Here is a 23,384-nt window from a genome sequence, read left to right on the forward strand (position 1 = left end):
CTAAACTCTAATTTCGTCACATGGGACGAGATCTAATCAGAACTCATGTTATCATGTGGTCTTGTGCATTGATGACTTCAAACCTGTCTGTGTGCAATTACAAACATTAACACCATCCTATAGCAGGTTGTTAAATACTTATTCTTTATATTTTAGTCCACTTTATCTCTAACAGATTTAGTTGCCCTAAATAGTCCGGGTGACTGCATTTTGACTAAAACAAAGTTGTATTATAGTAAGAAAAAAAAAATAAAGACTATCACTAAAACTAAATAAAAATTTGCTGTCAAAATTAACACTGCATTCTAAAGTCATATTTTGAACCTAGTGGCCAAATAACCTACAAAGAGAACCCTGCTTCACATCCTTAGGATTAGTCTGTGGTTAAAAAAACTGACACCTCAATGTAACTTGGCCTGAGGCTGAATCTCAGTCTGTCCCTAAACAATAAAACAAGCTTGGACAACTGGTGAGTATTGTTTCAGTGTAACCTACACCTTCAGACAGGATTCTCTGCTGATGCCAAGAAACAAGAGCAATCAGAGAGCGCAAACCTCCGCTAAGCGCCAAAGATCCTCTACTGCAGTGGTTTTTGTGCCTAAGGCACACCAGAGGACAAGTAAAAATCTGAAGGCACACCTATTGTGTATAAACCCTTACCGCTGACATGATGCCTCTGAGCATTTGAATGTTGTCCTACAGCCTTTGTCACAGTCTTATCATTCCCGCCTGCGCAATCCCGAGAACAGCGAAATAATGCGTTGTCTTTCTTTTTTTTTTCTTTCTAAATATTTTTTTTTTTTTTTTTTTTTAAGGATTGTTTTTAGGTATAGAGTTTGCCTTTGTATTATGAAATAAGTGGATACAAAGTAGTGAATTAAAAATATTTTTGTGTAGCTGTGTATTGCAATAATAATGAATGGTTGTCACAAAATCCCACGGCACACTCGGACTTGCCTCACGACACACCAGTGTGCCGCGGCACAGCGTTTGGGAACCACTGATGTAAATCACATTGAATTACCTTGTGTATGAAATGCGCTATACAAAAAAATTAGCATTACCTTGCCTTGCCATGATTTGTTTTAATTTTAGACTGGCATGAAGTGTCAGTCTCTGCTTTCGTATTATATTTGCACAGTGGTACTTTTTGCACCTATTTATTATTATTATTTATTTATTTATTTTAATTTAATTTAATTTATTTATTTATTTATTGGTTTTTTTATTATTGAATTGAAAAAGTCATACCCCCCCCTTCTAAAAAACATTGTATCGTATCGTTATCGACAGCCCAGTATCGTCTTGTCTCTTTAACTTCGTATATCGCGCTCTCTGTGTTTGTTAACGTTTCCCTTTTTAAAAAAAAAAAAGAAAAAAACTAATGAAAAACAGACACTTTAGTTTGAATCACATAGATGTGGGCGTGGCTAAGTGCACTTGTAGGTTTTAAATCCGCACGTGGTCTGTGTCTCGGACTTGTTTAGCAGCAGCACACACACACACACACACACACACCAGAAACTTTTGAGCGACTCATGCCAGCACAGTTGACCACGTCTATCAGTGTTCGGGCAGTCGGGATCGGACCCAGCTTTTGATCACTCCCAGGATGCCCTCCTACACGCTGAACCAGTTCACTGAGCTGGAGGAAATGATGTGCAAGGTAAAGGAAAAGAAAGGCGCAGGGAAAGTTTGTGTGTGCGGGCACAAGTTGGACGTCGAGGGTGGGGGTTATTAGCGTGCTAGCTATTCACAACTTTAGCTAATCCCAACTCTTCTATGTAGTTTACGGTGTTGCTGCAGCAGAAACGTAACACTAAACTTTATCACTATCGAAAGTTGGGTGGAAGTTTGAAAGTTTACGCACGGAAAGCTCATTTGAAGCCCAGTGCGTGAGAAGCCTGTGGCGGTGTTTCGGACCTACACGTTGCGGCAGCTAATCAGTGACTTTTAACTTGAAACATCTTTATTTATTTATGTTGTTTTTAACGGACTTTACTGATTTATTTATCTGTTTTTTACTGATATCGTTCATTGAATGTTTTAAGTATGTTGTGTTGCTATCCGTTCATACATTTTCATGTGTTTAGTAAAAGAAAAGAAAAGTCACGATAAATAATTTAAACATCAACTTTTTTGAACATGCACAAACATTAAGTAGTAAAATGAATCGCACTGCATTCCACATGCTTAGTTTGTAGCAGTAACCACATAGGAAGTGATCACCGTTTAACATGGAGACGGGTAGGTTTGTAACGCGGTGCTGCTGCTGCGTTATCGCCGCGGAGGGGTGGAGGGAGGGGGTGTGGCTGTCTGACCCCATGACTAGATGATTTTGTTCTTCAACGTGGCGTGGGGACTTATTTCTAGGATCATTCATTCTCTAAAGAACCCTAAACTTACCGCCATTTAAAGTTAAACGACTTAAAACAAGTCAGAGACGTTACAAAGAAGAGCCAAGTTGTTCAAGGCTGTCTGTGAAGTTAAAGACGGTTGAAAAGCCTTGTTCATCGATAAACATGTGCTTTTGTTTTTTGTCCTCACAACAACAACAACAACACCCGTTTACTGTTTGTTTATCTTAAAGGTGTTTGTAAACAAGTTTGGTGCTTCAGTTAAAATGTGTATAAGTAAAGGAATGGGATTTCCTTGCCTTGCTGGATTACTTTACCATTGCAAAATGCAACAAAAAATAGACGCATGTTATTAAAATGAATACTTATCACAATCGTATGCAAAATGCAATAATTTTTTTTTATTATTTTTTTTTATCTAATACATACAACTTTACCTTAAATTTGAATTAAGAATAGCTGGCAATTAATTTAAATTCCCCCAAATCGATTCGCAATTTATTTATTTTTTACGGTTCAGTTCAATTTTTAATTTCATTAAGGATACGAAGTGTCTATAGCTCTGGACCTCAGACAAATCTGAATATTGTTGCGGTGTAGTGTAGAATAAACCTACTGTGAAAGTTTCCTACGGTACACAGTGGGCATGCGCACCTGGCGAACTGCGCATGCGCGTCCGTCATACGGTAATAATCTTTCCTTCAATGGTTAGGGTTAGAATTCGGGTTTATCATAGTAGGAAAAATTAAGTTAGCAAAATATTATACGTATGTATATGTGTAAATATTTACCACGCGTAGGATTCTTTTTCACAGTTCCGTCACTGCCGGACCTTTTCTTCGTAAGCGTAATGTGCCTGTGTTAACAACATTATGTTAGGATAGTGGAGTGAAGACGTTTCCTTCCGCTGATGTGGGTTCGAATCCCACTTCTGACATTTTTTTTTCTTCATTTCAACATATTTAACACTGCAAATTCCACCTCTAAAAACATACCAAAAAAATAAACATTTTAGGGTATTTCCTGGGTTAGGTATTTTTTATTTTTCATTTTAACATATTTAACACAGCAAATTCCACTTATAACAATACTTATATGAAAAAAAAGAAACATTTTAGGGTATTTCCTGGGTTAGGGTTAGGGCTAAAATAAAACTGGCAAAACTATAGCTAGAAGGACTAGGGTCCGGTAGTGACGGAACTACCAGCATTCGGCTTACTACACACAAGGCCCTGAACTATAGTCAGGATTGTCTGAGATCCGGACCAATAGCAACAGCCTTAAGGATATTTCACTCATAATACCAATTTTACTTGAATATGGAAGAGAAACTCAAAACTAATACTCTACATAGTAGAAACTAAAGTTACATTGACACAGCAGGCAAATGTGACCCAAATCCCATTGTATCTTGCCCATATGATATGTATCTGATATTTTTGCAATGTGACTGCTGTCTGAACGGCCAGGTCGCGTTTATCTGACCATTACATCATTAGAATGCGCTAAACATCACAGTTCTGTGTCCCAGAGGGGAAAGTAGACAGAGGAAGGCAGGTAAAGACTTTAAATTATGATATTATACATATTTATCAGTGTCTCACACACTGAGACAAGATTCCTCCATATTACCTTCCATAAACGCACTGCTTGCCTGTGCGGTCACGTAGTACCTTATTTGCACGTGGGTCACATTCATTTTCATGCTCTAAATCAGTGTTTCTCAAATGGGGGTACGTGTACCCCTAGGGGTACACAATGGCACTACTGGGGGTACATGAGAGAGAGAGAGAGAGAGAGTAGAAAATTAACAAATAAAGTGTCAGTTTTGGTCCCACACCAGGCGTGAGATGACCGTAAATAATGCAAACTATAGAAATCTATTCAAGAGGCACTAAATCAGTGTTTTTCAACCTTGGGGTCGGGACCCCAGGTGTGGTCTGAAATTTCTGAAAATTTTAAATATAGTTTTTAATTTAAATTTATTGTTTAGGTTTTTTTTTTTATTAAAACACAATCTTAAATTGTATTTCTGTACTTTTGCTTTGTAAAATATAAATCTAGTTCAACTATAATGAAGTGGAAAAAAAAAAAAATCTGAGCTTAAACATGATTAAAAACTAATTCTAGAAAAAATGTCTTTGGGGTGACCAGAACTTATTGATATCACAATAGGGTCACATTCCAAAAAAGGATGGGAATCACTGCACTAAACACTGTTCCTTTCCACTTATTTACGAAAAGTGATTCTTTAAAATGTGTGTTATCACTCGTTCATTCCATCATTATGCTCTATAGTTGTTTTTAAATAGTTTTCTGAGCAGAATGTTGCAGTCAGACAAAGGGGGTACTTGGATTCAGAAATAAAAGAAAGGGGGTACAAAAAGTGAGCCAAAAACTTTGAGAACCAATATGAGCAGGCACACTGAATGTAGTTTAACTCTAACTTGCAGAGCCCACACCAGTGTTAGGCAGAAATGACATGTTAAACAATCATTTTAAGGATTTTCTAATTTAAACCAAGCTTAAAGTTAGGGTAGGTGATTTTCACCAGATACACTTTAAGTTATTGGTAAAAAAAATTTCTTGATGTCCTGATAGAAATTAAGATCTTATGAGCTCTGAAAAAGGAACAAAGAAAATCTGTCATTTGGAGCAGCTGTAAAGGTGTGGGCCTCGAAGGATGCTACATTCAAAATCATGCTAGCTTTCGAAAATTACCTACCCTGCCTTTAAGTACTTCACATCCCATATGATTGTAATAAATGAAAGCAGACAAAAACTTACAACATAGGAGTGTCCCGGTCCGATATTGATATCAGTGATTGATCCGATATCAGCCAGAAAAAGAATATCGGATTTTATCGGACTGCATCTAAAATCTCAGATATGAGCGCTCCGATAAGTTTTTGTTGTTTTTGTCCCCGCCCTCAGTTGTTCCCACCATATACTGACGGTAAAAAATAACTGAAGTTAACTTGAATTCTTGACTATTGTTCTCTGTTCTGACTTTATCAAGCCTTTTCTAACATTTCACACTACAAAATAAGTAATAAAAGAATGTATGATTTGTGCTGATATTGGATTGGTATCGGCCAATACTCAAGGCTGTAATATCGGTATCGGAAGTGAAAAAGTTGTATCGGGACATCCTTACAACATAGTTCAAGAAGAAAATGATATCATTGGTTTAAAGTCTTTCATTCTTTTTAAGAAGTTGTCAGTAATCCTTCTGTTCCCAGCAGCCAAAATACTGTAATATTAATAAATTACTTTAATCTGTGTGGTAATCTTAGTTTTTACCAATAGGGGAAATGTCTCACTTTAGTATGAATGTGTTTGAGGCATCCCTAGCATGCTATAACAAAGTGTAAATAAGTCCAACCTTTTGGGCGTAGTTTGGTTTAAAGATGTGGACAACAATCAGGATAGTATTATACAGAATGTTGTTTCATTTTTAAAGCGTCTCAGCTAATGTGTTTCCTTGTTGTTTTTGCAGCATTTACTCAACCTGGATCTCAGAGAACCCAACAGGCTGTTGCCATCCCTCAATCTGGCCATGAGAACAACCAGTACCATCAGCGAACCGCGGAGAAACGCTTCCCTCTCCTGCCTCTCCACTGATCCCACAGAAAGTGTCTTCCTCACCTCGGGTTCTTGGGCACAACAGTCGCAGAGTCCGTTGCCGTCGCAGCTCGGTAATGGTACCCAGTGGGAGAGGCCCACGTTCCCATTTCAACGATCTGTTAGTATGGTGGAGACCAGCAGCAGCTCAGGAGCTAATATGGTCTGGCCTGGGTCTGACACCATGAGCTTGCAGGGTGATACCAGCCCTACTCCACTGAGTGCTGGCTCCCCGTCTGTCACCTCCTCGTCTCGCTATAAAACTGAACTGTGTCGCTCGTTCACTGAAAATGGCCTCTGTAAATATGGAGGGAAGTGTCAGTTTGCACACGGAACAGACGAGCTGCGTGACCTTGGCCGCCATCCAAAATACAAGACTGAGCTGTGTCGCACTTTTCACACCATCGGCTTCTGTCCCTATGGAACCCGCTGTCACTTCGTCCACAACAGCGAGGAAGAGAAGAAACCATCCTTCAGTCGCTCCTCATCTTTTTCCTCTTCTTCCTCCTCCTCCTCCAATGTTCCCCAGCAGCTGCCTTTGTCCTCGCGTCCACACCGGCCTCCCCTCCTCAGGCAGAGTTTCAGCTTTGCTGGGTTTCCCTCGGCGCCCCTGTCCGCTGCCTTACCTGGTCTCGCTCCTCCTGCCAACGTATCACTGACGCGAGCTCCATCGACCTCTCCTCCGTTCTGCACTGACTTTACAGACCTCCTCTCCCATACCTTCCAGGAGATGGACTCTGCCTTTGAAGCCTGCCCAGCCCACCAGGAGTCCTCCCTGACCCAGGCTGCAGCAGCAGCTGATCTCGAGTCCCCATTCCTGCCTTCCCCCGACTCAGGCCTGTCCCAGTGTGGCTTGTCTCCATCCGGCTCGCCCTCACTCATGCAGAGTCCCGTCGCCACAGGAGCCACCTCGTGGGCACTGGGTGCCCGATGTCAATCTTACACGTCTTTATCAGATCAAGACCAAGATGGAAGCAGCTCTACAAGCTCTCTCAGTGGTTCAGAATCAGGCAGCGGCACCAACGAAGCCAATGGGAGACGTCTGGCCGTGTTCAGTCAGTTCTCAGTTCCTGAGGACACTACTGAGCTGGGTTTACAGAGCACACAGGGATGAAGACCTGCATCCATACACATGTATTCATGGTCACTTTTTATTTACACGGCTTTTCTTTAGTGCTGCAAAAATGCATGTTGGGGCGAGAGATGATAAAAAAAAAATTAATAAATGTGACCAGTTTGATGGGTGTGCAATGAACATTCCAAGTCTGAATCCATATCTCCCTCTGTGAGTAACTCGCCACTCCACTGCGTACTAAGCAGCGTTTCAGTGTGTGGTTGCTTCATATGACGAAACATGTCGACTCGTGCCTGAGCATTTGCTTTCTAGGAATAGTTGGCCACCAAGGCTCCGTAAATCACCATGTGATCGGCGTGTTGACTAGTCACGACTATTTATTGGCGTTTATTGAATGTGACGAAGCCAAAGACACCAGTCTGTAGCGTAAACTTCCCGTGGGGTGTTTCCACACCAAACCCAGGCAGTGACATAAGTTTGTGAAATCTTGTTTTCATCATAAGTCTGAGGCTGTGTTTAGATCACCGACCTTGATCCGAATGTTTTTTAGACGGCGTTCCTGTTGCTGTTAATGGGGTGTGTTGCAGTGTCAAAACAAAAGTTGCTGGTTGGTTTGTGGAGATGTGAGATTCAAGGGGTGAGGTTTTTTGTTTGGTTTTTTTTTATCTAGTGAGGGAAAGATTTGTAGAGATGATGTTCTTCATGCAATATTTGCAGACTCAAACCAGTTAAGTGTTGCCTGCTTTACCATGTATTGAACACGTGTTTTCTAGTTGTTTGAATGAGGGCGTTTGTTACCTGAACTGTTGTTGTCGTTGGCAGCTGATGAGGACGAGTTGCACTAAAAATCAAAAGTGGGAACAAATGATTAACCAATAAGTTGCCTTTACATTGTTTCATCAAATCAAATGTTTTGGGTTGTATTTGTGCAGCTGCTATACTTTTGAATCATCTCGAGCACACATTTCCAGCTTTCTGATACCCCCCCCCCCTCTTTTTGTCCCATTAAGTTTTTGATGGGTAATTCGTTAATGATTTTTCACCCCGATTCACTGCATCTCTCAGTATTGATCAGCCCTGTTAACGTTTTGTACCGTTACCAATGTTTTGTGTCCAAGTCGGTGCTCACTGTTTCCTTTTTTTTTTTTTGTCTATTTTTTATTATTTTTTTGCCGTCACTGAGCTAGTACTTGCATACTTTAGGGTTAAAGTACGTATGCTTAGAGTTTTAGAAATGTTATGTGGCTGTTTTGTGTGTTTACAGTGTAGTTGTTTAGTGAAGCAGATGTTTTTGCTGCTGTTTATTTAAAAAGGCTTTTCATCCACATGTTTAAAAGGCCTGTTTAGCAGTAAAGTTGATCTTTAGTAAATTAATTTCTTTAATTTATTTTAACATATTTATAGAGGACTTTGAGTTAACACTTGTATCAAGTTTAATATATTTTTTGTTTCCTTTGCTTTTTTGTACTGAAAATAAACTTTCTTTAAAAAAACAAAAACAATCTACTTGTTTGGTTTGTCCACTGTTATATTCTGCAATAATAAATATCTTACCTGTACTCTATTTGTTATATCTGCATTAAATACATTTAGTTTTTGTTCTACTTTTACTTTAACCTCATAAATTAATTTAGTTTTTAATTAAAAACCATATAAATAGTCGTAAGTGTTCTAATTACTTTATAAAAAATTCTAAAGATGAATGTTATAAGTACCAGATTAATTTAACCGAAGTTGGTCAACACTAATAGTGCACATTTCCTCAGTGTTGTGTAAAATGTCGAGGTCGTGCTGTGATTATATAAAGAAACGGCTAATAAAGTTTATTTTTCTTTTAACTCCTTAAACACTTTAAGCATGTTTTTGGACTGTGAGGGAAAAGCTGGAGTAATTAACCTGAGGAGCACATGCAAACTCTACCAAGAGATCCCAGGTCTTTGTGGTGATTTGATGTCTACTGTGTGTCAGAGGTGAAAGTAATGGATTACAAGTACTCAAGTTACTGTAATAGAGTTTTTTTTATTATTATTTTGGGTACTTGTATTTTTTTGAGTATATTTCTAAATCAGTCATTTTACTTTTAAGTACAAGCAAAATCATTTGTTACATTTTTACACCCAAACATTACTGAGTAATTTTTTTGGTTTTTTTGATCAACAGACATTGTGAAACTACAAAAAATTAAATAACGGAATGTAAATTCTATAGCTTTCCACGCTGTAAAATATATGAAGGTTCTCTGACATTTCATATCTTGACTTTTTCAATGTGGAGTACTCTAATAAATTCCCTTAACTAAGCTTCAAATACAGGTGGGGCTTCTGATTCCCACGATTTCAAAATGCATCTCTTTGTAATAACCATATCATAAGCAAAAGTTATACAGAATGTTTTGTCCTTTTCTAATGCACTAGAGATGCCCAATGATTTCTCAATTCTTAGAGTTCAGAAATGTAGCTATGCTTGGAACCTGAGAAATTTTAGTTTTTTAGTTAAATTCAGTTGGTGTTATTTTATTTATAATTTGTTTTTAAATTATTTTATACAGATTGTGCAAGATTTGGTTTATTTTTTTAAGTTTATACATGAGATGTTTATTTGTGGCAAGATTTATTACCAAAAATAACTTTTACTTTGAGTACTATTTAATTGAGCTACTTTTTACTTGTACTTGAGTAATTTATGTATGACTTGTAATTTAAATCAAGTAACAGTACTTCTATCAGGACTCTTTATTATTATACTTCTGCTGTGTGTAAGTTACCAAAAAATTAAGTTTGCGTTGAGTGCATTTGTTCCACAGCTATAACCCTTTTGTCCCTATAAATAAATAAAATAGTGGAAAAGTGCTGTCGAGATGTCATAAAGTGAAGTAAACATGAGCAGAGGATGCATCTATCTACCCAATGACCCTGCACACAGAAGAGCCATTATCTTGTCACTGCTAATACAACCCTGGTAGTGATTAGTGGTGGTGAAGGGGTTAAAGGCATGTGTGAGCCTGTATGGTTTCTGTGCATTTGTGTGCTGCATTGTGTCCCTTAGACATTCTCCCACTCTCTCGCCCTGTGGGACATAGGAAAGACAGGCAGATGGCTGCATTCAGGTCCACCACAGGTCAACATATGGCCCTGAGAGACAGACTTAGTGTGTGTGAGAGAGGGAGAGTCTTTTCTTACTATGCATGAGTGGAGAGGGAGCTGAGTGAGTTTAGGAGAAGGAAAAGGGGCAGAAACAAACTGTAAAAAGAGATCATGGCAAAGAGTGTAATTTGGGGAGATTATTTATATTATATACAAATACTGTAGGCTGATTCTAAATAAACACTAACATGCTCAAAGTTAAATGAAGCAATTCTGTTTTCAAATATTTTTGATTTGATGTATTTATTCATTTGAAAGATATAAAAACAATATAAAGCAATCATTGCTCACTTAAAAAGAGGAATGTTTGAGAAGTGGCAGTAGGAACACTTATCTAGTCCAAGCTAATTCACAAAGAACAAAAGAAATCTGACATTTCAGTCAATGCATATATACAGCAGCGATTCTCAACTGGTGGGTCGGGACCCAAAAGTGGGTCGCGGACCTGTATTAGGTGGGTTGCAGACAGCTTGTCAAAAATAGATAAATAGCCTACTTAATGTTTCAAATTTTGGACTTGTCTTTTATTTTGAAAGAAACTTTTCTTTTGACAGGCATGCTGTGAAATGCATATTGCACAGGAAAATATATAGATTTATGTTTTAAAAAAGATTATATAGGTGTGTTTTCAACAGCTATTTTTGAAAAAAAAAAAGTGGGTCGCAATTTAATGACCGTGGCAAAATGTGGGTCCTAGGGTGAAACCAGTTGAGAACTCCTGATATACAGTATACATATAAATACACAACAAAATACACACAATATAAACAATTAATGCAAAAGAAACAATTAGTAAATCTTACCTATGTATTCAATGTTTTTTCCTTACGAGTTCAGTCATCTCAGAGAAGTGTTTCCCTGCTAAACTACCTAAGAAGAGGTCAAAAATTAATAAAATGCTACAAATATTAGCCTCCTAGATTGTGTAATACTCTAGTTGTTATTCAAATAAATATGTTAAGACTTGTTGTAGTAATCAGATTTGCTGCCTTGCCTTGTAAATGCCTTAAGCCTTATTTGTCTGAGTGTGCATTGAATGTTGTTTGCTCTATTCCCACAGTCCAAAAAACACATTTGGTTCTAATTGGCCTCAGTACTTACTATATGTCCCATTTGCCTGTGTGTTAATGCTATTAATGGACTGGTGTCGAGACAGCTTGGCCAACTATTTCCTAATCATTTGCTTTTTTTTTTAACTGAATAATTTTACTAGTTAATGTTAAAGTCATTTAAACCAGTTAAATATCAAATATAAGGAATATTTTATGTTTTTTTTATTAATTTTAAGCTTCAGATGTTATAAATATGTCAGAAGTATAAAGGGTTACCATCTGAATGAAAGGTTTTTTTTTTTTTAATTTTTTACATTAACTTTAATTATGTTGACCTTTTTCTTTGCTCCTCAGGAATGAATACTGATATTAACCAGTGATTGATTTAATCACTACAGTTGACAGACGTAACACAATCTTCCTTTGGTTGTGGCTCCGCTAAAGGTTTCAGCTGTTCTACTATAGACAGTGTGACTGAAATGTAGCAAGTCATCAATTTGGTAGTGAATGCTGTTTTTTGTTGTTTTTTTTTTTTTCTTCTAGTCATAAAGCCCAACACCTCCTTTTCTTTCCTGCAGCCCTTGAACACACCCCTCCTCCTCCCTCCATTCATGGCTGCTCTTTGTGTGTGCATGAAGCCACACTGTGGGGAGGTGGAAGCTGGAGCGAAGAAGAAAAAACAGCTGTTCCTGACCCTGCATCTTCATGATCTCTCAGTCGCAATTTTCCTTGAGAACACCCTTTGAAGTCGTCGGCTACAAAAACGAGCTCCATTATGGACACCACACTTTCATTTTTCACTCTTCCTCCCCATCCTCTAATAAACTCCCCACTCCTTCCTCCCATCTCCCTCCTGTAGAGGCTCTTCATTCTCTCACCTCCTCCTTCACCAACTTTCCACAATCCTATACCCCCTCCTGGTCTTTCTCTCTAATCCCCCTTCTGATTTTTTTTTTTTTTCTCTCTCTCCTCCGCAGAGAGGATTTGGACTAAGTGTTTAATGGGTTGCAACAAATGGGGCCAAAGGAGTGGGCCTATAGTCAGGTGCTGCACATTTATGCGGCTGCCGAACTCGATTTCCCTGACAGAGTTCCTCCTTTATAAACATTCCTACAGTTGTATAGAGGCTATCGCAACATGTTTCCTGTTGTCACCTATGGAATAATGAGCGGATGAGAAACCTTATTCTCAGAACCAGGAAAAACTCACATTTTATCATCTCAGGATAGATAGAGACATCTTTACATACATGTAAAAATAAAACTGCAACCCAGCTGTAGAACATTGTGACAGGAGTTCAAATCTGGGAAAGTTTGCACCGACTCAGCAGTTTGCAGTGCAATGAAATGACCAAAAAAGCCTGAAAAGACCAAACATTTATTGTTTGACAAGTTTGCACTAGTTGGAAATATTTCGAGCAGACATGGAAAAGAAATCATCTATCAACGAGTAAAACAAATGTCAGGCCACAGAAAATTATACAAAACAATTTGTAAAAAGAAAAAAACAATTAAAAAAAAAAGAATTGGAGACAAAATAGCCAATTATACGTATTTGAAAATCTTATTTTGCCTTTTGACTCTACGACTAGATCCTTTAAACTTTGGGAACACTCTTTTCTAAACACCTATTGTTTTCTAAATTCATTATTTCATTTAAAGAACAATCCTGCTATCATTTGGCTACAAAATAAATCTATTAAAAAAAAGGACACTTTTACCGCCCTCATGTGGCCCATTGATGTCAAACAACCCTTTTTTTTCTACAGGGAGGCTCTATATCATTTTTTGTTCTTTTTCATATTACAACACATATTGTTATTTTTAGTCATGCTATTCTACACGAACATGATTCGTTACTCAACTAAAAACAGTTTTTTAAACTATCTTTATATTTAAATAAAAAAAAAAAATGGACATTAAATGTAAGTCTGCAACATTGTTTTACTGAGTGTAAAACAATCAACCTATAAGCGTATAAATGGTGTGTACAAAGAAGAAAACAATAAACAGAACAATAACTAAACCGTGGTTGGGTTGTAAAATGCGACTACAACAAAAATACTTTAATCCACTTCCAAATGAGGAGAAAAGCAAATGTCTCATTCCAACCAAAAGCAGGTGATAATCCCTCAGATGGTGAAAAGGAAGATGGATCCTAATACCAGGAAGTGGACACAGCTGCTCTGTGTGTCACAGAGAAATGGTCAAACTGAATGACTCACTGCCTTTTCATCCACATGTGCTAAATAACACCGCACACGTTAAACCAGAGCTGCTCATTACATTGAGCAGATGTCAAGAGTCACTTTGCTTTTGTCCATGAATGCACAATCAAACATGGAGGCTGCTGCTAGCTTAGCATTAGCATTTAGAAGGGACTCATTACATCCCAACAATCAAATCATTGAGACACAATTCTAACTGTGTCGCACATTCAAATACTCACACTGCATCCTCAGCCACTTAGTCTTTATTAAAGTGAGCCCAGCTCCTCTTCTTATACTCACTACTCTGTAGAAGAATTATTTAATTTAAGCCCCTTTTATATTGCGATGCAAAGAAAAACACTGTTGTCTTCTATAAGAAAAGGTTACTGTTAATAAATCAGCACCAAGTGGAACATGGGTTGATCTTTTTACCCAGGGGTGGGAATCAAGACTGTCCTTGATTTTCCAACTGGTCACATTGCTCAGTGGGTGCACATACAGTACATTATGCTCCTATTTGGACAATGCTCGAGGCTGAGGTCACAACTTCTGGATGACCACCTGAAATTTACCTGAGGGGGAAAAAAAATAAGATTTATCAGAACTTCTACAATGATACAGTAACACAGTTACATCAGAAACAAAAGCAACATAGAAAGTAGGCTTGGGCGGTATCCAAAATTTGATACGGTCAAACCTCCAACCTATTTTACTGCTCTATACAGTATTACCGTGACTAATTAAAAAAATATGACGTACGGCTCAGGGTGCGTTCACACCAAACGCGACTGTGTGCGTGTGTCCTTTGCTCATCTGCACAGAGCGAGTTTATTGATATGATCCAGAATTTTCCAAAGTACGATGGATTAGTGTGTGTGTGTGTGTGTGTGTGTGTGTGTGTGTGTGTGTGTGTGTGTGTGTGTGTGTGTGTGTGTGTGTGTGTGTGTGTGTGTGTGTGTGTGTGTGTGTGTGTGTGTGACAGGAGAGAGAGAGAGAGAGGTCTGATCGCTTCTTTTCCTTCTTCTCCGGCCGTATGTTTACAGCACTTATTAACAGCGCCGCTTTTACAGTTTAAATGATTACCTTACGGAGTTACTAAAGGATGAGTTCACTCAGAATGTAGGCTTATTCAGGTTAACAGCTTTAATTTTGCCCCGGTGAGATGAGGAAGCCTCTCTCTGCAGCCGTCTCACTATAGCGGGAGGGAGGGGCTGCTGCCTCGGCTCTACAGACTGAAGGACGCAGGAGTTGTTGCTTGAAGTCGCTTGAAAAGTTCAAAATCTTTCAATTTTGAGCGACTAGATTGCGCTTCACCTCGACGCTCAAATCACGCAAGTCACGTCGCTTGAGGGGAGCTAACTTGAAGTCTCTTCAGAGAGAGAGAGTCTCTCGCCTCCGCGCTGTCACATGACGACAGCCCATTCAACACATAAGTGCACCTGGACATAGAATCATGTTTAGGAATTAATTAAATGATATTTCATATTTAATCCCTGTCTCCTAAATAAGCGCATTGCATTTTTCTTTTTTTAATGACGGTATTGAAACTGATACCGTTGCTATTTTTATGACCCAGCGGTATACGGTATTACCGCCCAAGCCAAATAGAAAGCCACATCTAAAGACATCAATGGTTTGACACATCACATAGATCAACAATGGGCTGCTTTGTGTCTGTGTTGATGAAGTGGATCTCCTCTTCCGCTGGTACTTACAGGACGGCATTATTGAGACCTCTGCTGTCACTACACTCTCCATACCCAGGTTGGACAGGGCTCCCCTCACCACACCACATGAAAATGCAAGATACTGAAAAACACACAGTAAACACAAAGGACAACCTCAAGAATACTATTCTGAACATTTAAAAGGTTAAAATAACACTAATTCAAGCTGCAAACGCTAAAGTAAGTTTAGGGTAAAGGCAGTGGGAGAGTTTGTAAGACTTGATTCTGACCCTTGGAGCCTGATCCAGGTACTGTTTTCCATTGGAAAGCTGAGTCAGCAGAGTAAACTTGTTATCCTGCAGCACATAGGTACCCTGTGGTGGTATATAAACATGAACATGCACTATTAAAACAAAACTAAACAGAAAGTAGCTTTTCTGTCAGGATACAATGCTTTGTGTTCTACAGTATTTAAAATGAGATTAACAATGTGGGAAATCAAAATAAAACAAAACATGCCAAAGACATAGTGTGAAATTTAACAATTTGAACAAATGTTTTTATTTTTTATTATTTAGTTAACCTAAATGAATATGTTTGACGTTCTACCTGATGGTTTGTTCTGAGATTGTCGATCTGCCTCCTAAACACTTTAGTCCAGAAGTCTTTACAGATAAACTTCATTATGTCCAGCTCATCTTTAAAGCTGGGAGTGTCTCTCGTCAACCTGTACAAAACATCAATATTATCAACCTCAGAAAGCTTCACCTTTTACTGCTGATTGTGCACTTTGTGTCATCTACCTTTCGATGATTCCTTGTCCCACTCTGAAGCCCATTCCCTCCAGCACTGAAACACAGACGGCTCGGTCCTGTGCATAAACATGTTTATTACACAGAGGACAATCTGAGGTTTCTATGAATGAACTTATGATTGATTCAGTGCTCTCACACCTTGTTGTCCAGCTCTGCTTTACCGGACTGCTGCTCTTTGTAAATATGTGACACTATTTCCATATGAAGGAATTCAAACAGCACTTCGTCTGCCATCCCTGTAAAACACACAAACAAGTTGGATGATGCCCCAAGTAAAAGTTAATGTTTTCAAAGGCCAACTTATGTTAGATTGTATAGATAGATAGATAGATAGATAGATAGATAGATAGATAGATCCTGGTAAAACGTGTAGCGTCAGTCACTCGGTACAATGATCACCATTTGAATTAAACCACCCAATGCATTGTGATGATGCCTATCAGTAAACTAAACAATAATAACACCAGCGTTTGCCTCTGTTGAGTGGTTATGGTTGCAGTCGCCTATTAGAAGTAAGTAAACACATTGTGACAGGGTAATAAAGAAGATTATACTCGTGCACATAACCGATAAACTAAGTTAATAGCAGCTAGCTAAAAGGTTAGCACGACACTAAGCTTTAGCATTGTCTAGCTAACAATAAATAGTGTTCATATAATTATAAACAGGATATAATGAGGAAAGTATATATGAGCACCACGGCGAGAAATAGCGTTAAAACAGTAAACAGTAGCATCGACTGACCTGTCAAATGTAGAGAACTTCTTCTTCTATGCGGTCTGCAGCATGTTTAAAGTGCTTTAGCGCCACCTACTGGAGATGACTCTGTAAACTATGCTGCACAGGAAGCGTCATGTGTCACGTGATTCAAAGCGGGGATTTGATTGGACTACGGTTAACGCGCTACTTCCGTATTGCTCATATGACCGTAATCGACTGTCAGGAGGTTTGAAGCGTTTTTGTTCTTCTTTATCTATAAAGCAATGTTTTTCTGCCGAGAAGCTCTCTGTGTATTGTTTACAGTTTTGTAGCTGCAGGCATTAAGCAGCTCAATGAAGTGCTTTAATGAACAGTTATCTCTTCAATGGGTATGTGTTCAGGTATGACCAGCAGGTACCAGATAGTTGTTCAAGGCGAGGCCTCTGAAACAGACTCTGATGATGAAGTCTACCTCACCTCTCTGCCCCCCTCTCATACCAACACAGCTGGAGCTAAGGTTGGTTTACACTCACATTATCCTATGTGTGTTCTGTTTCGAGCCCGATATGTAACAACGAGCCTAATTGTTTTGAAAAAATTAAAAAAAAAGTTTTTATTTAAACTCGAAATGTAATAATGGGTCAATAATGTAACAAAACCTTACAAAAGTGCTGAGCCCGAAATGTAAAATAGGAAAAAAAATGTAACAAGATGCTGAGCCCAAAACATGAAAACATTTTGCATTTTTTTATATATATGTATGTGAAGGTTAGGGGGGAAAAAAGTTCCCAAAAATGTCAAGGTTCTCCAAAAAGCTTTAATGTATATATATCTATAAAACGCACACATATTTATGCATATGCATCTGTGTATACTAGGGATGTCCACGAATCATACATTCTTTTATTACTTATTTTATTGTGTGAAATGTTAGAAAAGGCTTGATCAAGTGATGTTACTCAAGTTCACTTCAGTTATATTTAACTGTCAGTATGTGGTGGGATCAACTGAGGGCGGAGACAAAAACTTAAATTGTAGATTATAGATGCAGTCTGATAAAATCCGGTATTCGGTTTTTTGGCTGATATCGGACCGATATTTGATATCAATATCGGATTGGGACACCCCTAGTGTATACTACTCAACATTGAACCAATAAGCCCTTTAATCCATTAGATCACTGATTCACTCAATGACGTAATAACATTATTACACTATTAGGGGGAAAATGTTTTGTGTGCCTCATAATGTAATAACCAAAAAAAAAGTTTTTCACGATTTGGGCTCAGCATCTTGTTGCATTATTGACCAGTTGTAACATTCTGGGTTTTATTACATGTTTTAATTACATTTCGGCTTCAACATTTTTGTGACATTATTGACCAGTTATTACATTTTGTGTTGTATTGAAAAAAACATTAAAAAAAATCAATTCAGGTCTTGTTTCATTGTGGGTCGGTGTAACACAATGGGTTCTAACACGTTCTAACCATGATAGAAGGGAATGGGCTTACCAATGTGTGTGTGTTAAACTTAGGTTCCAGGTGAAGCATCTGAAACAGACAGTGAAGGTGAACTGGCTCAGACCCATCACTCCTCTACAGTGAGTGTGGAAACAGCCCACATATTGAGGAGAGACCTTCCTCCACTGATAGTAGTACGAGATCACCCAGACATCCAGTCTGTAGTGGAGGATAAACCAAGCCCTGTACACAGGCCACACGGTGAGCCACACCCACCCATTTAGAGCTATAACAGCCTTGGTTCAAGTGTTGCATCCAGCCTTAATGTGTTTTAGTTCTTGCCACTTATGGAAACAAACACTCATTTGGTTTCTGGGGTGGTCTCATTGTGTAATTCTGTTGTTTATAGGTGACACGCTTTTGCAACAGAAGCTACAGGAGTCAAACTGCCGGCTGTATTCTGACGTAGGACATATGGTACGACAAGTTTACGGCAACGCCACTAGAGAAGTACGTTCTTATGTTGTCCTAAATACACAAACTGACCCCTCTAGTCAGTGTAGAAACTCAAATAAATGTACTATTTTATATTGTTGACTGTGGGAGGAGGAAAGTATCAGAATAAAACCAACATGTCTAGGGAGAACATGCAAACTAAACAAGTAGTAGCCATTAGGGTTGAATGATTTTGGAAAATATCAATATTGCGATTATTTTTTCAAGGGCCTCTTGTCATGTATTTTGCAATGAACACAAGCAATGAATCAATCTGTTTCATAATAAACAATTTCAGATTTATTTAAACTTTAAATGAATCCAAAATGTACATTTTAAAGCACAAATTACAACAATAAAGCAAACAAATCTGTGGCTTTACCTCTTCAACATATCTAACTAACTTCACGTTTCATGAAACATGTAAACATGTGGACTGCACTTCTTAAACACTCTGAAATTAACAAAACAGTCTATAAATGAATGAAAGAAACAGATATAAAGAATAAAAATAAAGCTTATTCATATACAGTCAGTAACATCACACATACTGAAGTGCAGGAAAAGTAAGGAGAACTAATATCTGCTTTAACCAATTGGAAGTTTTTTAACGTAAATCAAACTCCCAATGAGCTTTGAATAAATTACAAAAAAAAAAATCACTTTTTATGATATCGCGATAATATCACAAATCGTTCAGCCTTAATAGCCATGTTGCTTGATCTAAAATAATTTCAGTCATACTTGCATTATGAGAAAAGACAACAAAAATGAGTGTTGGAGTATTTGTTGCAGCAATTTACAAAAGTTTTGATGAACTGCATAGTTCTCATTTTGTCTTAGTGAAATTGTTGATGTTAACGTCACAAACGGTGTCATTAATAGGTTGTTCTTTTATTGTGTGACAGGTGCGCAGTGCAACATCGCAGCTGAATGCGTCTCAGAGCGCCATCATCAACGCGTCCCACAGTATCCGAATGATTCTGGATGATCTGAAGGCTGTGTCTGAAAAGATGGACATCATCACCAGTTGTCAGATCCTGCCAGATGTTAACATGAGCACCTCCAACAGCTGCACTTCTCTGGTGCCTTAGTCAAATATTAACAGTGCATCTTTAAACAGATCCTCACGACATTTCAATAAATATCTGATATAGAGATACAGAATATGTAATTATAAATACATGAATGAGTGTGACTTTAATTCAACACAATCCTCTGCCATATATTTATTACTACGCCAGCTATGTTTTATATTTGTGTCACGTCAAATTACAAAAAACACACACACACATAAAAGCTTTAGCTGAAGTTTATTGTTTTATATTTAACATCATTGTTTTTCAACATGTTACAAAGTTGTGACAAATGTTTATGATATTTAATATTTTTTGCACTTTAGCTCAATAAAAAGTCATGAAAATAAACTTTTATGTATGAATTGTATTATTGTGAATGTCATAAAATTTTAAATATCTTTCTGTAGGAAGAAATACTCAGAAAAAAATCTTCCCAGTGTTTGTTATTATACATTTAAAATAATTGTATTGATATGTTTATTTTGTTACATTACATGTCAGATAACTACATGTTTGCATTCCACAAAGATAAAACAGTATAATGTCAGACAGACTTAGAGGAAAAGTCATTATTTATATACGTAATACCAGCAAAAGAACACATCACAAATGTATGATGGATTACGTGTTAATCGATGAACCTCATTAACAGTCGGTGAATATGCGTCACCCAGGAGTGTAGATATACACTAGCACCACAACCAGCAGGTTGAGAGCTGTGCAGATGATACCCACAATGCCGAGCAAGTGGTCAGGATCCACGTTGAAACTTGAAGATTCTGAACATGTGGTAAAAATTTCATTTTCCTGGAGAGAAAAAAAAACAGAAAAAGCAAGTCTTTATTTTTTTTTAGAGGTTATGGAAAATGCATTAAGTGTAGTGACATATTTCTGCCACCTGGTGGTGCCACAGATTCATTTCATTTCTTTCATGAAAATGTGTAGTTGTACAAGCCATGTACGGATCACACTTTGTGTTTTATACATTTACATGATCAGAAGGAAGAATAATATTCTTCTATTATTAAAGATAATATTAGATGGCTTAATCGCTTTATAATACTTTATAATATTCATTTAAGCATTTTTACAATGAACACATCCAATCAAAATCAAAAATCAATTAGATATGATGCAAGTTGTTTTTTTTTTTTTTAAATATTTTTACAACTTTTTAAATCTTTCTTTTGAGAATTCCACGCTTTTACACCAGCGACAGACAAACACATTTGTGTCTAATGTGTTCGTGCTATTGGACGTTTACAGTTGTACCGCTTTCTATGATTTTCATGTACAGAAGTAAACACAAATAACTTAAGTAAGTCCTGTGGAAGAGCTTTGATTCTAGCTTTGAACATTGCTTACAGAGTTTGTAATTCTACAATGACTTAGTTTTAATAATAAAGAGTGGATTTGTATGGTCTATAAATCCTGCTTTAAAAATAATACGAGCGACTGTTTTTTGTAAAAGAAATAAAGGCATTATTTATGTTGCTGTGATATGTATGACCCCATATTTCTACACAATAATTTAAATAAGGTAAAATAATTGAGCAATAAAACATTCTCATTGTATTATACAGTAAACTGTTATTAACCTTCTTTAGATACCTTATTCTTTACATGCAATATATGAACTTTTCATCTAAGATGAGCCCTAGAAATCTTATTTCAGACACCTTCTCAATTTTCACATTGTTAATGGATAAACTGACTTCCACCTTTCTTTTATTAATAAATACCATAAACTTTGTCTTTGTCAAACATCTATTAATAAAATGATACATTTATTAATAAACAAAAGATTCTGAGACCTGCAGCAAATCAGTGTAATTAAAATTTTAAGATACTGTTTGGACTGTTTCAATTTACTTCCAAAAGATTTACTTAAACATTGCTTATTTTCCTTCTTTGGTTGCCATTACGCATAGATCGAAATCACATGTTATGTTTAATACTGTAACAACCTAATTCATCAAATATTATCACCAGTAAGCAGTAGATATTTTTCACTTATCATCTGTAAATCTGGTCCCCAGATTAACTTTCACTTACTATTTCTTGTCAGCATTTTTAAGAAAGAACTTAAGTAATTAGAAAAAAAAGTTTGTGGTAATTATTTCTATATATACTGTATACACTTACTTCTGTGTTGTATTTCTGTCCTCTGTCATCCCTTAATTCCATGTCCAGCTCCAGGTTTTTTCTGCAATGAAACTTGCTCAGCTCCAAATCAAAGTGTCTGATACCACTTCAATGATCCCTCCAGAGCTCATGGAATAAAAGTCTTCCTGTTATTTTTTCCCAGAGTGCTGGACATTCACAGGTCTGTGGGAAATGAGAGAAGAAAGCTGCTTTTTGGCTTTGCTTTATATGCAACAACAACAACTGTCTCACAAGGCCAGAAAGCTGCTCAGCTGTCTGACCACTGCTGTGTTTGGGTCATATACTGTAGCTGTGTGTGTGTGTGTGTGTGTGTGTGTGTGTGTGTGTGTGTGTGTGTGTGTGTGTGTGTGTGTGTGTGTGTGTGTGTGTGTGTGTGTGTGTGCGTGTGTGTGCATGTGTGTGCATGTGTGATGTCATAAATGTTGTCCTGATTTAAATTGTTTGCTCTGTTGTCTTTTATAGGTTTGTGTTATTGTGGGACTAAAGTGAAACCACTTATAGAGCAGACCTCATTCTTCCACAGGTGTACAGAGTACTGATATCCTGCTCAAGTAGAAGTACTGTCACTTGATTGAATTTGTATTGAGTACACATAAAATACTCAAGTACATGTAAAAATTAGCACCATTAAGTACTTGTTACTTTCACTCCCCCCACATTTATTTTTCATTATAGTTTTATTTTATTTTTCTCATGTGTAAACTTAAAATGGAAGAGACAAAATCTTGCAGAATTGGAGCAAAAAAATTTTCTCTATAAAATAAAAGGTTTGCAAAGTCTATGCAAAGTCTCATGTTGGACACTTGAGTTAATCGGTGAATAATAATTACATCCTGGCATCTGCTCCCACTAAAAGCTGCATTTTTAAGGAGGTAAAATGACAAAAAATGTGCATGCTGTGTGTTAACGTTAATGGCTCAGACTAACTTCAGACTCCCTCAATAGAAACATTTCTAATCAACAGTAAGCATTAGCAATGCTGAGTGTTTCCTCATGTAGGATTTTTCTGTTCATTGTTATGGACCACGCTTTATTTTGAAAGGCTTCTGGCCCACGGGTTGCATGGTTGACACCCCTGCTTTAAGATGTTAGTAAGAGTGAATGTGCTTGTTTGTTGTCTGCCTCTGTGTGTTAGCCTTACAGTGGATACTGATGCTGATCAGCAGGTGCTTCTTTATACTTTAAATCAGGGGTTCTCAACCCATTTGGGGTCACATCACACAATGAGGGGGTCGCCAGATGCCAATTTTGAGCCAATTTTTGCTTATTTTTACCCTTTTCTTTTCAACTACACCGAACGTGCCATCTTTTAACCTATTTTCATCAATTTTAATGCATGTTTACGACATTACTCCCATTTTAGCCACTTCATCAAATTTAAATGACTTTTCTCCACTTTTTTTCCACTTTCAAGACATTTTTGGTACTTCTAAACCCTTTCCTCCACTTCTGCCACATGATGTTATATGTTGACCTATATTATTGTCACATTTAACCTTTTTACACCATATTTCATACTTATTTTTGCCAATGTAACCCC

The 23,384-nt window shown here is 37.4% G+C and overlaps 3 protein-coding genes across 3 annotated transcripts; 2 read left to right on the top strand and 1 right to left on the bottom strand.

Annotated features, from left to right (window-relative positions):
- The first annotated feature begins 1,493 nt into the window (after positions 1-1,493).
- Positions 1,494-8,555, top strand: LOC114474427 (mRNA decay activator protein ZFP36L1). Its single transcript, XM_028464741.1, has 2 exons — positions 1,494-1,666; positions 5,857-8,555. Exons 1-2 carry the CDS (start codon positions 1,613-1,615, stop codon positions 7,093-7,095), a joined length of 1,293 nt encoding a protein of 430 aa, XP_028320542.1. The 5' UTR covers positions 1,494-1,612; the 3' UTR covers positions 7,096-8,555.
- A 2,309-nt stretch (positions 8,556-10,864) lies between these two features.
- trappc6bl (trafficking protein particle complex subunit 6B, like) lies at positions 10,865-16,781 on the bottom strand. Its single transcript, XM_028464682.1, has 7 exons — positions 16,687-16,781; positions 16,081-16,178; positions 15,931-15,998; positions 15,737-15,854; positions 15,418-15,501; positions 15,176-15,269; positions 10,865-14,032 (listed from the first exon to the last, which is right to left on the bottom strand). Exons 2-7 carry the CDS (start codon positions 16,174-16,176, stop codon positions 14,001-14,003), a joined length of 492 nt encoding a protein of 163 aa, XP_028320483.1. The 5' UTR covers positions 16,177-16,178; positions 16,687-16,781; the 3' UTR covers positions 10,865-14,000.
- Positions 16,782-16,830: 49 nt separating this feature from the next.
- Positions 16,831-19,893, top strand: bloc1s3 (biogenesis of lysosomal organelles complex-1, subunit 3). The gene is made up of 5 exons (XM_028465229.1): positions 16,831-16,888; positions 17,043-17,158; positions 18,179-18,365; positions 18,514-18,614; positions 19,508-19,893. Exons 2-5 carry the CDS (start codon positions 17,045-17,047, stop codon positions 19,691-19,693), a joined length of 588 nt encoding a protein of 195 aa, XP_028321030.1. The 5' UTR covers positions 16,831-16,888; positions 17,043-17,044; the 3' UTR covers positions 19,694-19,893.
- The last annotated feature ends 3,491 nt before the right edge of the window (positions 19,894-23,384 follow it).

This window comes from Gouania willdenowi, chromosome 13, assembly GCF_900634775.1.
Source record: "Gouania willdenowi chromosome 13, fGouWil2.1, whole genome shotgun sequence".
In the NCBI taxonomy this organism is placed as follows: Eukaryota; Metazoa; Chordata; class Actinopteri; order Blenniiformes; family Gobiesocidae; genus Gouania; species Gouania willdenowi.

Coding starts and splice junctions, on each gene's coding strand:
- trappc6bl (XM_028464682.1), bottom strand. CDS start 16,176: ATGGCAGACGAAGTGCTGTTTGAATTCCTTCATATGGAAATAGTGTCA. Junction 15,855..15,930: donor GGACAAGGAATCATCGAAAG/GTAGATGACACA, acceptor TGTTTTGTACAG/GTTGACGAGAGACACTCCCA. Junction 15,502..15,736: donor ATCTCAGAACAAACCATCAG/GTAGAACGTCAA, acceptor ATACCACCACAG/GGTACCTATGTGCTGCAGGA.
- LOC114474427 (XM_028464741.1), top strand. CDS start 1,613: ATGCCCTCCTACACGCTGAACCAGTTCACTGAGCTGGAGGAAATGATG. Junction 1,667..5,856: donor TGGAGGAAATGATGTGCAAG/GTAAAGGAAAAG, acceptor TTGTTTTTGCAG/CATTTACTCAACCTGGATCT.
- bloc1s3 (XM_028465229.1), top strand. CDS start 17,045: ATGACCAGCAGGTACCAGATAGTTGTTCAAGGCGAGGCCTCTGAAACA. Junction 17,159..18,178: donor CCAACACAGCTGGAGCTAAG/GTTGGTTTACAC, acceptor TGTTAAACTTAG/GTTCCAGGTGAAGCATCTGA. Junction 18,615..19,507: donor ACGGCAACGCCACTAGAGAA/GTACGTTCTTAT, acceptor ATTGTGTGACAG/GTGCGCAGTGCAACATCGCA.